The sequence below is a fragment of the Oryza glaberrima genome, chromosome 12 (genome assembly GCF_000147395.1).
Source record: "Oryza glaberrima chromosome 12, OglaRS2, whole genome shotgun sequence".
Classification (NCBI taxonomy): domain Eukaryota; kingdom Viridiplantae; phylum Streptophyta; class Magnoliopsida; order Poales; family Poaceae; genus Oryza; species Oryza glaberrima.
In genome coordinates this window covers 22,043,499-22,058,130 of record NC_068337.1, presented here as the reverse complement: position 1 = coordinate 22,058,130, position 14,632 = coordinate 22,043,499, and the positions used below count along the sequence as shown (strand labels likewise).

General features: G+C 43.3%; 2 protein-coding genes across 2 annotated transcripts; one reads left to right on the top strand and one right to left on the bottom strand.

The window, feature by feature from the left end:
* The first annotated feature begins 6,721 nt into the window (after window positions 1-6,721).
* Window positions 6,722-9,434, top strand: LOC127756225 (serine/threonine-protein kinase SAPK9). Its single transcript, XM_052281623.1, has 9 exons — window positions 6,722-7,083; window positions 7,198-7,272; window positions 7,413-7,514; window positions 7,631-7,684; window positions 7,800-7,892; window positions 8,137-8,229; window positions 8,458-8,562; window positions 8,687-8,785; window positions 8,872-9,434. Exons 1-9 carry the CDS (start codon window positions 6,910-6,912, stop codon window positions 9,160-9,162), a joined length of 1,086 nt encoding a protein of 361 aa, XP_052137583.1. The 5' UTR covers window positions 6,722-6,909; the 3' UTR covers window positions 9,163-9,434.
* A 164-nt stretch (window positions 9,435-9,598) lies between these two features.
* Window positions 9,599-13,769, bottom strand: LOC127756224 (putative disease resistance protein At5g47280). Its single transcript, XM_052281622.1, has 4 exons — window positions 12,656-13,769; window positions 11,102-11,852; window positions 10,798-11,009; window positions 9,599-10,550 (listed from the first exon to the last, which is right to left on the bottom strand). Exons 1-4 carry the CDS (start codon window positions 13,437-13,439, stop codon window positions 9,718-9,720), a joined length of 2,580 nt encoding a protein of 859 aa, XP_052137582.1. The 5' UTR covers window positions 13,440-13,769; the 3' UTR covers window positions 9,599-9,717.
* Between the last annotated feature and the right edge of the window lie 863 nt (window positions 13,770-14,632).

Genomic DNA, 14,632 nt, shown 5'->3' with positions numbered 1-14,632 from the left:
TAATTAATGTAATTATGGGGGTTGCAATGGATTCCAAACAATATAATTATATACATTTCTGAACTTGGAATGGAAGTTAATTAATTTTGTAGATAATTTTGGAATGGAAGTTCCTATGGAAATTGTAGATAATTTGTAATAAAATATTGATTTGCAAATAATAATGTTGGAAGTCATATACTTCCCCATGCACAAATATAAACATTTTTAGCGTTTAAAATTTATCTGCAAATATAGGCATTTTTGGAGTGGTACTTTTCCAATCGAACCATGCACTACTATCATGATTCCCTACATTTATGTTATATTGTTGCATTTTTGGGTGCGATCTTTTTCGAACTAGTAATGAACTTATATATAGGAGCATCAGAGTAATTTTACCTCAACCTTAACAAAAGTTGCTACATGCATCTAAATGAACCATGAAAAGGTGGAAATTGAAATTTGTTGTTTACCTTCAAATTAAGGTTAGGTGCTATACCTTTGGTTTGGCAAGGGTGGACGGTTTGGATCATGAATTCTTCCACTTCGGAATTCATGGGTTACATCGCAACTTTTATGTGGTATAAAAGCCGTGAGAAATAACCACTGATGCAACAAGGTTAAAATCTTGGGGGTCTAAATGTCTTGTATGCATATTTTAGCTTATAAGCCTATTTTGAATGAAGGAAAACTTTCTAGTATATACTTACTAGACTTAGAACTATTTTATGTGAAATTCCAAATGTACAAGGTGATAGAGAGGTGTAAATTAAAACATGAACATCCAATTGAATTGAAAATCGAACCGTGCATATACGAACATAAACAAAAAATAATAATTTTCACACTATTGTGTTACACAGTCGAAATTACGTTGATACCCTAGTTTGACAAAAGAAGAGAAGGCCCCCAAGCAATTTTCCATCAACGCCGAAATTATACTTGTTGATTTCCAACCACATACGATCAACTTATATTGAACGACAGACGATACGAGTCTCCTCATCCCCTTCTCGTTCCATCTCCATATATGGTGACATGGTCCCTCTTGATGAATTGAGTGGATAAGTGGTAATGGTGGTGGTGGAGGCTATTGTTGATGCATGGGCCATCACCAACACTGCACGCTGCCACCTTTTACATGAGCCATGCCTTTACATAGAAAGGGAGCTAGCTCTAGTAGATAGCGTGGATTGCGCACTTGCATAGTGAAAACATCACTTGCTGCCTCCTCCTCCTCATTCTGCCTGAATTGATGCTGTTTGTTGGTGATGGTGTAGCTAGCTAGCTAGTACTGGTGATAAGGAGATAAAATTGCATGAGAGAGATTCCTCCATTCACTTGGGGACCAAAGCACCCATTCTATAAGGATGTTGTATATATCGTGGAGAGATAGATGACGATGACGACAACAACGATGATGGCCACTACTTATAATCCTCTAGAAGTTTAGGGCTCCTTAAGAACGAAGGAAATTAATTATATATTCTCAATTTTTCAGCGATATATATATACACACACTGGAGGAAAGGGAGAATGAATGATCAATTGTACTAGGTTATCACCACAGGACGATGCCCTGCGCCTATCGAGATCCTTATCGTATCTTCGGGTCAATTGTGGGTTTCATACACATGCCACTACCAATCTAGATGGCTTCAACTTTTAGTTTGTGCTGCTGTTTTTTGGTGTGCTGATCTGGTAAGTTCCAAGTGCGCCTCAAACCGGATGTGATGACTTTGGCTGTCCCCCTAAAGCCTGCCCATCTTACTGGTAGTCATAAGGTTGAGTAGGTAAAAAAAAAATCATCCAAAAGGATCTTGTGCACTTGCATTTGTAAAGAGAATTTCCCTTGTACTAGTGACTTTTTACAGTCCTTGGTGATAAGACCGTTATTATAAGTTAGATGTGTTCTGTAATGGTTCTTAACGGTAGTGGAATTAACATAGACCGCTCATATTTTCCAAGCTAATGGATCATATATCGGTAGTAGAATATTTTTTCTATTGGTAGTAGAACTTGTAAATCAACCGTGAAGATCACTTTTACTAATGATAAAATTAGTAGTAGAATAGTACTAAGTAGAGATCACCGTAAAGGTACTCCATATATAAATTAACACGCAAACACTTAACTATTGTTATTTTGTGGGCCATAAAAATGCTTCTGCCTGCACTAATAATATTAGCAATGTTAGTACAATGGTAGCTCTGAAATATAAACTTACAGCATCAACAAATTGACAGCTTTATTAGATCTAATTAAGTAGGAGTACAAGCACTATTCAATTAATGACAATGACTAGGGTCCAAAGTGAAGCATTCAAAGTCCAAGTAGCAATTGTAAGTAAGCTGGTATGAAAAATATGGACCAGGATTGGTTGGCCAGTTGCCCCTGCCAGGGTTCCAAGAGCCACACTTTGACTTGGCTGCAAACCTTCACATGAAAAACATCAACATAAAGAGAGAAGAGTAGTAGAAAAATAACCAATGAAGACCAACATAATTTCAAGGGCAGAAGAATCTCTGTGAGATCCCCCAGAGATTACTCCAAAGACTTGCACAACTTGTCTTCTTTCTCCTCTAGCTTTCTCTCTGTGTGTGTGTGTGTGTGTTTACATTGCATTATGCAACATATTAGTATCTTATGTTATCATGTCTTAACCCTTGATGAATTATTAATTAAGGGTGATGTGAGATCAAATCCTAATCCCTTCCTTTTGGTTGGGCTATAAGAGCATGGAGATGCCAACCATATTCATCAGATATTCTCCTTTTTGTGTGAAGGTGTGTTGCCATGGGCAGGCAGGCAAGGCACCTTCTTCTCAAGATTCTCACAAGATTGTGACAGGGCACCAGCTGACTCATCAGTCATTACTAATCAAGTGTGGGATGCTTAAGTCCATAGCTTATCTCCTTTTTCTTAATTGGCATGAAGAGTCTTAAAGAAAAGGTACCAAACAAACGCCAAACTAACCACAAAGTTGTAGCAGTTGCACTTGTCCCCTGACCGAATTTTCCCTCTCAAAATTTTAATCCGAGACTTTGGATTACGAATTCTACATGCCATATATATACACAGGTACGCAAAACTCATGCCGATCTTAAAAAAAAGTTCAATACTCACCGGTGACCCACACCCCCTAGTCGCACCGAGCAAACCCACTGCTTTCGCACAATTTTTCATATGAATTTGGTGAAATTCACTGGTCATGCATGTAGCAATGATGTTCTAAAAAGGGAAAAAAAATCAAGATGCAGGTGAGACTGCACTAACCAAAATTGTACATAAAGCAAAGTATAAGCAAACAGTAGTAGCATCATATTGGTACAGTAGCTAAGAAGATTCTCTAGCACTAAAAAATGATTAATAAATTAATAATGCAGTGTGCAATTTTGCAATTTCCCCCCTGGGAAAAAATTAGAGGAGGAAGAGAAGAGATTCCTCTTGAATGTGTGTGTGGAAAAGAAAAGAGGGAAGGGAATCTCGCACCGCACGCTGCGTTTGTCGGTCTCTCCCTGGCACCGGGTGCTGACGTGGCAGGCTGTCAGTGGCACAGGTTGGCATCGAATCGCCGCGTAGTGGGGCCCACCACTCTGGCACACAGAGAGAGAGAGAGAGAGTGGAATGTGTACACGTCAGCATCTGGGAAAATTGCACTGAAATTTCCTGAAAGGTGAATGGTGAGGTTGTCTGGTTCTCTGACTCTGATGCTGTATGCAGTGACCTTTACAAACTGGATGAATGAATTTTTTTAAACTGAAATTCGAGTGAAAAATTGTTAGGAATTCCTCCATGTTTGATTCCCAGCCGGTGCTCTGTTTCAAAAACCTACTGTATTCAATTCTGTGGACTGATAAAAGGAGAGAAATTCATTCTGATCTTGGTGCTATCTGAAGCCTAGACATTGAATATTTTTTAACTGAAACTTGACTGAAATCCTAGCATCAGCCTATGAACTCTTCCCTGTGTTTCTGCCACTAACATGGACAGACTTATTATGAACAGAAAATTTTCATCCGATCTTCTAGACTAACCTAAAAAGTTATTATCACATAAAATCAACCGTGACGACGAGGACATAAGAGAAAAGAAAAAAAAAAGAGGAGGAGAAATTCTTTTCTTTTCTGATATGGTGACTTTATTTGCAATCTTGTTCGTGTGGTTGCAGAGAATATTCTGCTGATGGTGGCGCACACAGTTCAGCAATGGAAATGGACCATATATGTACACACACACACACATGACTTTATTCGTCTTCTTTTTTATCATCGTTCGTAGTATGAGTATATTTCTTTCCTCCTTTCCATGGATCTCGACTTTATGTGCACTGTTTTCTCTTGTATGCTATCTGCTGGCTTTTTCAGGATCAGAGAATTCAGAATGCCCCTCTCCTCAAGTTCTCTCCTGGTGGACAGGCTGACTTTGCAGTTGGACCACAGATAAGTTGGTTCTTTGCAGTTGTTGTACCTGAATTATGGAGAAGAATCTCTTGCCTTACCTAACAACATAAACACATTCTGGATTGTGTTTGAATCCTCTCTTCTTCGTTGAACGACTACATCGTTTTTCGTAAGCACGCTTTCCAAACCACCGGAGTAAATGTTATGTTTCATTGAAAAATTTGTTATATAGAAATTTATTCTGAAAATAATATAAATCTATATTTAGAGTTTATCATAATTAATAGTCCTACTCAATTAATCACGAGCTAATGGTTCTTCTCGTTTTGCTCCCACATTACTCGTTTTGCTCAGGAGTAAATAAGAAGTTGTATTCCACATATAGACCCCTTAGTAGAATAATAAATCCCTCCAAATATCATAAGAATTTCATGTATTAGCCCACATAAATCCATTATGGATAAAAAGAAATTAATAGTTTAATTTTTTTTCATGAATTGAGTAAAACCAAAAGAGTCAAAGAAAGAAAAATGTTTTGCGTGCCATGGAAAAGATCGGCTGTTCTGTCCAAATGAACACAAGAGTACTAATACAGAAGCCCTTTTTCTGAAGAATATGATACGCTTAGCTCGCTGAAAAACTCTGCTCACAAATGAAATGAACTATCGATTCTCTCAATCTCTCTGTGGAGCAAAAGATTAATTAGCTGTTTGTTGCGAACTGCAATTTGTGTCTCGTGGAAGGAAGAATCTCTGCAAGTTTTCTCGTTCTGCTGATCTGCTTTGAGAGGAAAATGACAGGAGCAGGAGGATGCATCGATCAGCAAAAATATGGATGGAGATGATATCCGATCTGGGTGAGAATGAGATACTGAGATCTCCATTGGATAGCACTAAGTGCTGCACCACCCATCCTTAGACCCGAATTCAAATTCGGTTTACCAATATTCATGATATAAAATCACCCCTTATTTTGTTCACTAGAAAGAAAACTAGTCAAATTTATAATCTTTCAATTTAAGCATAGTCGAGCAGGTAATCACCCGCTATGAATAACGACGAATCAATGAATTTTGTATAACCTATAGCTATATGTACTAGTATTATGAAATTGAGAAATTAAAAAAACACAGCACAACCGTAGACGTTTATAATATGCACACTCATACCTATAAACACACACGCGCACACACATGTCACCTACCATGAAAATAATTTTAGAGCAGAACCTTTTATATTTTTGCTTTGAATGGTCTAAAAGACCATGATGAAAAAAGAAAATTGACAGAATATCTCAATAAGTTTTAAAATTTAAAATTTATCTATGACTTATAAGCGAACAATCAAACGAGGGTGAGAGAACAAAGGGTTTGTTCACTTCTTTACCATTATCAATCATTCCAAAATTTAGTAATACCAAAATAGCCTTATCAATATTTGATAATTAACTTTCTATTCAAAAAACTATTCTCAGTATTTGGTAATGCATCAAACTAAACACTACTCACCTCAATTTTACCCTACCGAAACTTGATAATGCCAAAATCGAGTATTACTAAGTGTTTTTTTTTCACAAAATGAACAAGCCCAAAATTCCAAGTGGTACGGGGCCATCACTGGTCCATTGTTCAACTACATGAGCCCGAAAGAAAGGGGCTCAAAAGCACACTGATCCAGTACAAATGATGGGCTTTTGGCCCATTAGTACAAAACCTGTTAAAATATCTGGGCTTCTCAAATAGGCCCATAATATGCTCATCCCAAATTGGGCTTAAAATCTACAGTCACCAGCCCAATTAAAGAGCAGCGGCAGACGATGATGATATGACTGAAATACCCTCACCGTCCTTGTGGCCGCGTAGCCGCCAATCCGATCGCAGCCGTCCAAGGAAATATCAACAACCCTATAAAAAAAGTCAACCCATGTCCACCGTCCGATCTCCATCCGACTGCTCCAGACGCGCGAGGGCACGATGGTAATTAACCACCCCTGGCGCTTTTCGGCCCCACCGCGAGATATTTCCGGCCGCGTTTTCCCCGCCTCCCTTCGTCATCCCCACCCGCCACCGACCTGTGGGTCCCACCATCAGTCGGGCCCACCTGTCAGCCACCCACCCGAGGATGCGGGTAGAATAAGCATCCGTCCCAGCATCCCGGGATGTTTTTTCTCACCTGAACGTCGACGAGCAATCACAATGACATGTGGGCCCGGTGTCATGCGGGACCCACGTGTAAGTGATAGAGTGGGTAGGTAGTTGGGTGGGTTTAGGATTCGTATGTGGATAACGTCCTTTGCTTCGTCTTCCCCCACTTTCCCGCGGCAATAAGAAAAAGCGCGGGAGCAAAAGGAGAAAAAAAAACAACAGCGAGAAAAAAAAAATCAAGAACACGAGCAAGCGAGAGAGAGAGAGAGAGAGAGAGATCACGAGATCGGAGGAGGAGGAGGAGGAAGAAGAGGGGAGGAGGTGGCGTGTTGAGTCGGATCGAGGTTTGCGTTTGTGTTCGTTTGGTCGCCGGCGGCGGCGATGGAGAGGGCGGCGGCGGGGCCGCTGGGGATGGAGATGCCGATAATGCACGACGGTGACAGGTACGAGCTGGTGAAGGAGATCGGGTCGGGGAACTTCGGCGTCGCCCGCCTCATGCGCAACCGCGCCTCCGGCGACCTCGTCGCCGTCAAGTACATCGACCGCGGCGAGAAGGTTCTCTTTCCTTCCTCTCTTTTCTTTGCTGCGAGCTTAGCTTAGCAAAATTGAGAAGAAAAAAAAAAGGGTAAAATCAAAGCTGGTTTGATCGACCGTGGAATTCGACTGCAGATTGACGAGAACGTGCAGAGGGAGATCATCAACCACAGGTCGCTGCGCCACCCCAACATCATCCGATTCAAGGAGGTGACCATGACACGATTCTCCTCTTCCTCCTCTCTTCTTTGGAGATCATGCTGATTGCTGATGCTGAATGATGTAAAAGGACACCTTTGTTTGTTCCTTCTTGTTTCGTTTGCAATTCCGACTCTGACGAATCTTTTCAGGTTATTCTGACGCCGACGCATCTCGCGATCGTCATGGAGTACGCCTCCGGCGGCGAGCTCTTCGAGCGCATCTGCAGCGCCGGCCGCTTCAGCGAGGACGAGGTCGATATCACTGTCCTGATACACTATGATCATGTCTATTTCTTTCACCAATAATTGTGTAGTATCTGTATTGTACTGTTGTATTGGCTAACTCTGAACTTTTGGTGTACTTTCAGGCTCGTTTCTTCTTCCAGCAGCTGATATCTGGAGTTAGCTACTGCCATTCCATGGTACAGTATCATTTTGATTTCAAAGTTACCGTGTGATTTTCGCTTGTCTATAAATATAAGCGGTTTGCTGCATTGAGCTGAAGCGATTTTGTTAATGTGATTTTGCATTGTTCAGCAAGTATGCCATCGTGACTTAAAGCTGGAGAACACTCTGCTAGATGGAAGTACTGCTCCTCGCTTGAAGATATGTGACTTTGGTTACTCGAAGGTACTAATGTTTTTCTATTTATTTTTGCTATGCTTTTAGTTGGGATTACTTTGATCATTTGGCAATACTATGTGATACTGATTTGATGATCTGAAGGTCGATAGTATCCACAAGACATTTAGGGTGCACAATGTGGCTTAAATTACTTTCTGTAGTAGTGAAAAGAAGAGAGAACTTTCGCTAGATTTTTCTCGATGTGATTGCTGCCTGGATAATATTGTACTGTTGCTTTCTGATTTTGCAGTCATCGGTTCTTCATTCACAACCAAAATCAACAGTTGGAACTCCAGCTTATATTGCTCCAGAAGTTTTGCTCAAGAAAGAATACGATGGAAAGGTATTATCTATCCCCTTTGTGCTTTAAAAGTTGCCATCCTGCATGCAAAGATACACTGATACCAGCAGCTGCCCAACTTCTATGCCTTTTGCTCGACAATAGAAGCTGCCATTGTGTTGTAAAGGTGTTGATCCATGTTTCAATGGCATGGGTAGTGTATGGTCTTGTGAAGTAACCCTTTTAATGCATTAGTTAGCTCAATCCCTAATAATTTGTCTTTGGATGGAGATTGCCGATGTTTGGTCATGCGGTGTGACGCTCTACGTGATGTTGGTTGGCGCATACCCTTTCGAGGATCCTGAAGATCCCAAGAACTTCAGAAAGACAATTCAGGTATCCTTGCCAACCATTCAGCTTTGCAGCACCACAATTTACAGTTATAATCAGCCAGCTAAATAGTAATGCCTAAATACTTTTTTTAGATAAATAATGTCTAAATACTGATCTCAATTTGCAGAAAATATTGGGTGTTCAGTACTCAATTCCAGACTATGTCCACATATCTCCGGAGTGCCGCGATCTCATTACGAGGATTTTTGTTGGCAACCCAGCTAGTGTGAGTACCAATTCTATTCCTGCCACACAATCTTCAATTATTCAGCTCTGATGTGAGACAACATATGCAATCATTTGCTCTTGCAGAGGATCACCATGCCTGAGATAAAGAACCACCCATGGTTCATGAAGAACATCCCGGCTGACCTCATGGATGATGGCATGGTGAGCAATCAGTACGAGGAGCCTGACCAGCCGATGCAGCATATGAACGAGATCATGCAGATACTGGCAGAAGCAACAATTCCAGCAGCAGGCACCCGTGGAATCAACCAGTTCTTGACTGACAGCCTTGACCTCGACGACGACATGGAGGATATGGACTCGGACCTTGACCTTGATATTGAGAGCAGCGGAGAGATCGTATATGCCATGTAATCATCTCAACATTTGCAATGAAACTGCACTGAAAATCAGCTTGTTTCAGAGCAGGTAGAGCTCCAGAAGAGATCTGTGTTCAGGCTACTAGGAAGCAGGCTCTGCTGCCTATTAGTTCTTGAGTCTGAATTTCTGATGAACCATACTGCAGCTGAGTTGCAGCAGATTGTGTAGTATGTAATTATGTATGTTGTGCCAAAAATTTAGCACCGGATGATATCATGCAAGACTGTTTCTTGGGAACACTGAGAAATGAGAAGCATTGTATGGAACCTAGTTCTGTATTGTATTAAACAGAGAGACAGAAGAGATGTATTGGTTAATGTATTTGCTATGTGTATGTAAATATGCTTTGTGCCAAGAAGAAAAAATCTCTATTAATTCTATGGTTCTATTTTCTCAGCAAGCTTTGGCTGCTGCTGGAGAGTCAGTTGCATGAACACTGAACATGTCAAAATTGCAGAGTGGATTGTTCCTCCATCCTGTATTAGACAGGGAAAAATATACACATCATCTGTACAAAGGTGAGCTTGGAGCCAAAAGCATCCAGGAACATCAGTCTACAAGCCAGTCCAGGTTATAACACTCTTCTGCTACCTGAACCCGGAGGTCTGGGATGACCTGCTCAGCTTCCCTCCACAGCAACGCCGTCTCCTCGTCGCACACGACGTGCCCGAGGGACTTGAGCGATGAGGACGACCTCGGGAGGCTCCTCAGTCGCGAGCATTCTCGCATGTCGATCTTCTCCAGGCTTGTCAGGTGACCGAGCTCCTCAGGGAGGTCCGTCAGGTTGACACACTGCGAAATGTCGAGGTATTTCAGCCTCTTCAGGCTGCATACCGAAGGCGGGAGCCGCCACAGAGCCGGGCAGGCGTATACCCTTAGGATGCTCAGGCAATGCAGCTTGCCCAGCTCATATGGAAGCTCTGTGAGGTCATGGCAGTTTGAGATGGAGATGCTCTCCAGGGAACTGATTTCACATATGCTAGATGGTAGCTCCTTCAGGTCTATGCAGTGGTCAATGGTGAGGTTGGATAGGCGCGGGAATGTCATCGAGAGATCCACCTTTGATCCTCTCAGACTGTTGGTCAGCTCACAGAGGACAAGGGATATCTTGCACAGGTTCTTCAGTGGGATTGTGGTTTTTGGTAGCGGTGGAAGTGTGATCTTCTCAAGCCAAAGGCTCCTCAGGTCACTGAGCGTGGTGAAGGCGGATAGGTTATCAAGGGTTGCACTGATGGTGCCATAGTTGATCAGCACCAGGGCTTTCAAGTTCTGCATGGTTGCAATGAATGGTGGGAGATAGTATACACTTGACGCGAAGTTGAGGATAAGCACTTCGGCCTTGGGGAAGCTCATCTGGAACCAGTCAGATTCTTTCATCTCACCTGAAGATTGAAACCAATTGGTCAGATTATTTTGTCCAAAGGGGAAACACAAATAATTGCAAGTAACACTACCATAGAACTTTAAATAAGGGAAATATTTCACAAGATCAGGTAATACTAATAACAAGTGGAACTTTATGTATTACCTTGAAGGATTAAGCATCAGTTAAACAAATTAGATGGTATTTTTTTTTTCTCATAGCAAGAAAAAAAAAGATGAAAGTGTAGTTAATAGCCAATGAATCACCTGTATGAATGGAAACTATCTGAGCTTCGAACGGAGTGTCCTTATTCCTCTGCCAATCCTTCGGTAGTGATTCTTCTCTTCTTGGCATCACCAGCCGTCTCCGGTTGTTCAGAGCATCATGACCACTCATGTGAAGCGCTAGATCCCTCAATACATCATGTTGTGTAACCGAGAAGTCATGGTAGCTGCTGTACAAATCGCCGGCTTTGTTCCTGCATAGAGTAACCAAATGTCAAATCCGTCCTTTTGTCGCATCCAAATTATTAAAGGCTTTGAAAGGAAATACAGGGCAAGCTGTACATACTGTGCATCATTAACTAGGGTGAGAAGATTCTTGTTTGATAGCTCAACCAAGATGGCGAAGGCATCCGGCTCATCAAGATCATGAATCTCCATCCATATATTGATCAACACATCCAGTGGGATCTTCTTATCCTCCGGAAAGCAACCCAGATCAAGGAAACATTCTCTAACCTTCCCTGACAAGCACTCGATGCTTGCGGCCATCCTCTCCAGGAGTTTGGTCTCATGAGAGTCAGATATAGTCTCTCCTCGCGACAACCGGTTCTTCGCACTCAACCATATCTTAGGAGGCTGATCCCGCAACGACGCACCGATAACCTTCAGTGCTAGAGGAAGTCCTCTGCACTCTGCAGCAACCTGCCAAACCAGTTTCTTGTCAGCAGTCCGAGGAACGGACTCCTGATCAAAGGCAGCATGACAGAAGACAGAAAGAGCCGCCTCCTCATTGAGCAACTCCATTTCGTAAGTCCGGGTGACCAACGAGGGGAACTTGAACCTTGATACTACAAGTGTCTTGCACCCAGGGAACTTGAAGATGAGCTCCTCTAGCTGTGAGAGAGACCAGACATCATCAAGGATAACAAGAACAGGTCCTTTGTCCCTTGGCCCCAACTTGAGTTGCCATTCTGGGATCTGGTTGTACGCACCGAGCACAAGGTTTCCACTGATCTGCTCCCATAGCTTCATCTTGATAGTGTCCAGATTTGCGGACTGCGAGATCGTCTCAAAGAAGACTCTATCGCTGAAGTAGCCTACAGAAACAAGAACGAAATATGTTAGCACCATGAAAAACAATAAAGCATGCAAACCTTTCCAGAGAAACCAGCAAAGGATCAAATACAACTGTCTTTTGTGAACAGATCTTGATGGCAAACAATTAACGCAAAATCCAAGGGGTTGCTCAGATCAATTAGGAAAAAGGCGAATAAATTCGAAGAAAGTTCTAATGTTATGTTGATTAAAATTGGCACCATGAACACAAGTTGCTACGTTGAGCCGAATGAGTTCACCAACATACTAATTATAACTCCCTTTGCACTTACAGATGATCATACCGGGGTTTGTATTAAACCATGCCAATGAACACTAGGCAAATCTCATAATTTCAATCTGAATCTAAGCAAGAACATACCATGCCATGATTTCAAGGCAAAAGGCCATGAACAGAAAACGAGTTACTACTCAATTTGGACCAAAAATAATTTTTCACAGCATCTCCAAAAAAGTTAGGCCGTGTGGCGTAATTGTGTGCTCCACCAGCAATCTAATCCCATTAGGATCGTACACATCACACTTAAGCTTGGTCAAAGCGCCAATTTTGACCAAGCAGGTAGCAGTAGTGAAGAACAAGACGGAAGCATCAACCTCAACTTTACCTAATTGCGCACAAAAAGCACACAATAATTTTGCAGGTTTTACACCCTAAGCCGCCACAATAATTGAAGGAAAAAGATGTGAAACCCTTCTCTTTTCCTTTTTTTCACACGAGGAATCGAATCGAATCGAATAATTTTTGCAAAAAACACGCAAAATTTGATGATGATTTGTTGGTTACCTCGGATTTTGTGATCCTTGAAGATTTCCATGGCGAGCGTGGTCTTGCCGCTGCCGCCCATGCCGCAGATTCCGACGGCCTCCCACCCGCCGCCGCCGCCGCTCATCACCATCTCCTTCACCTTCTCTTTGCCCACCCTCACGCCGCCGCCGACCATGCTCTCGTCCTCCTCGTCGTCCGGGAACGGGAGCTCCACCTCCATCCCCACCGCCATGCCCTTGGTCGGTGGCGTATCCATGGCCATCATCGCCATGGCCTTGGGCGGCGGAGGTGGTGGGGGGAGAGCGAAGGGGAGGGAGATGGCGGGGGGTGGAAGGGCGGTGGCCGCGGCCTGCTGCTGCTGCTGCGCGGCGGCGACCTCCTCGACGCGGCGCTCGAGGCGGCCGATGCGGGCGTCGGCCTCGTCGCGGAGGCGGCGGACGCCGTCGAGCACGTGGGCGGGGGCGTGGCGGGAGAGCCAGCGCGCGATGGCGGTGTCGGCGGCCTCCATCCGGCGGGCCAGCTGGGCGGTGCGGTACACGTTCCACCGCGGCGCCGACGCGGCGCGCCGCGCCAGCTCCAGCGCCTCCCTCAGCTGCGCCGCCAGCTCCGCCAGCTCGCCGGCGCTCCGCCCGTGCCCCCACCCTCCTCCCCCCTGCGCCGCCTGCGGCTGCACCAGCGGCAGCAGCGGCTCCACGTTCCGGCGCAGCCGCTCCGCCGTCGACCTGCAGAAGAACGTCCCCCTCACCGCCCGCAGCAGCTCCTTCACCGCCTCCCCCGCCAGCTCCTCGAACAGCCTCTCCATGCCTCCACTTCTTCAAAATCAATCCAACACAATTCTTTCCCTGCCTCTTCTTCTTCTTGGATCTTGGGATGATGAAATCAATTGCAATCGAACAGAATTCTTTCTATTCTCTGCCTCGTCTTCTTGGATCTTGGATGATGAAATCAATTGCAATTGAACAGAATTCTTCCTCTTCTTTGCCTGTCTCGTCTTCTTGAATCTTGGATGATGAGATCAACTGAATCTCTTTGAAATTGTTTGTATCCCTCTCCCTCGTGTTCTTGGGGGTGGCTTGGCTCAGCCGGGTAAGTGGTGGGTGGTGGCCATCGCCATGGAATTGAGGAGGAGGAGTTGGAGAAGAGTGGAAAAGAAGAATAAATATAGGAGGAGATGAGAGAGGGTTGGAGGGGTCAACCGCCGCGGCTACGGGTCACTGACACTGCCAGTTACCGTGTGGGGCCCATTGCTCAGTCAGTCTACCACTAGTATTAGTACACTGCACATTGAATTACTACTACTGTATTAGTGGGACAAACACTGTTCAAGGTTTAAGTAGAGGAGCTGATAGCTGACCTAAAGACTATGATCTGAGAGCATCTTTGATCTTGGCTTTGAGTCAAGGAGCAAAGCAATGGGTGTTAGGGGTATTAGCAGTATGCATTAGAATGGTTCAACATGTAACTTATGGGCATGGTGATGATGATTTTGATAGATTATGGATATAGAGAAAAAAAATATCAGTTCATAACGATGAACTAAATATTATAAAAAGCGAACAAATAACTTTTAAAAAACATATTTTAGAAGTGCGGCCCAAATAATCCATACCAACTCTATTAATCGCTTAGAACACGCCATTACAGTTTAATAGCTCCACCAAACGACATATTTGCAAATGAAAAATAATTCGTGAATAAAACTTTTACATACGTATTCTTAACAATCTAAAAGTAAAGGCTGAAAATAAACTACAATGAAAAAAAAACCTCAAAATCAACTCTAAATTTAAGGTTGAAAATTCAAATTTTGGCTAATAAATATAAGCATAAGCGAAAAGATGAAGCCCTAAATCTATTTATGCATAACGTATAACAGGGCATCTGTATCTACTCGTTAGCGATTAGCGAAGTCATTTATTCACCATTGGCATGTGAGGTTTCGCTCAGGGTGATGCTAGGAGGATAACCGGAAGAGTATCTTGCACCCAACAATTG

Excerpts from the sequence above, each read along its gene's own strand:
- LOC127756225 (XM_052281623.1), top strand. The coding sequence starts at position 6,910 with ATGGAGAGGGCGGCGGCGGGGCCGCTGGGGATGGAGATGCCGATAATG. Across the intron at positions 7,273-7,412 it reads ACATCATCCGATTCAAGGAG|GTTATTCTGACGCCGACGCA; the intron begins GTGACCATGACA and ends GAATCTTTTCAG. Across the intron at positions 7,893-8,136 it reads GTGACTTTGGTTACTCGAAG|TCATCGGTTCTTCATTCACA; the intron begins GTACTAATGTTT and ends CTGATTTTGCAG.
- LOC127756224 (XM_052281622.1), bottom strand. The coding sequence starts at position 13,439 with ATGGAGAGGCTGTTCGAGGAGCTGGCGGGGGAGGCGGTGAAGGAGCTG. Across the intron at positions 11,853-12,655 it reads CAAGGATCACAAAATCCGAG|GCTACTTCAGCGATAGAGTC; the intron begins GTAACCAACAAA and ends TTGTTTCTGTAG. Across the intron at positions 10,551-10,797 it reads GATAGTTTCCATTCATACAG|GTGAGATGAAAGAATCTGAC; the intron begins GTGATTCATTGG and ends TTCAATCTTCAG.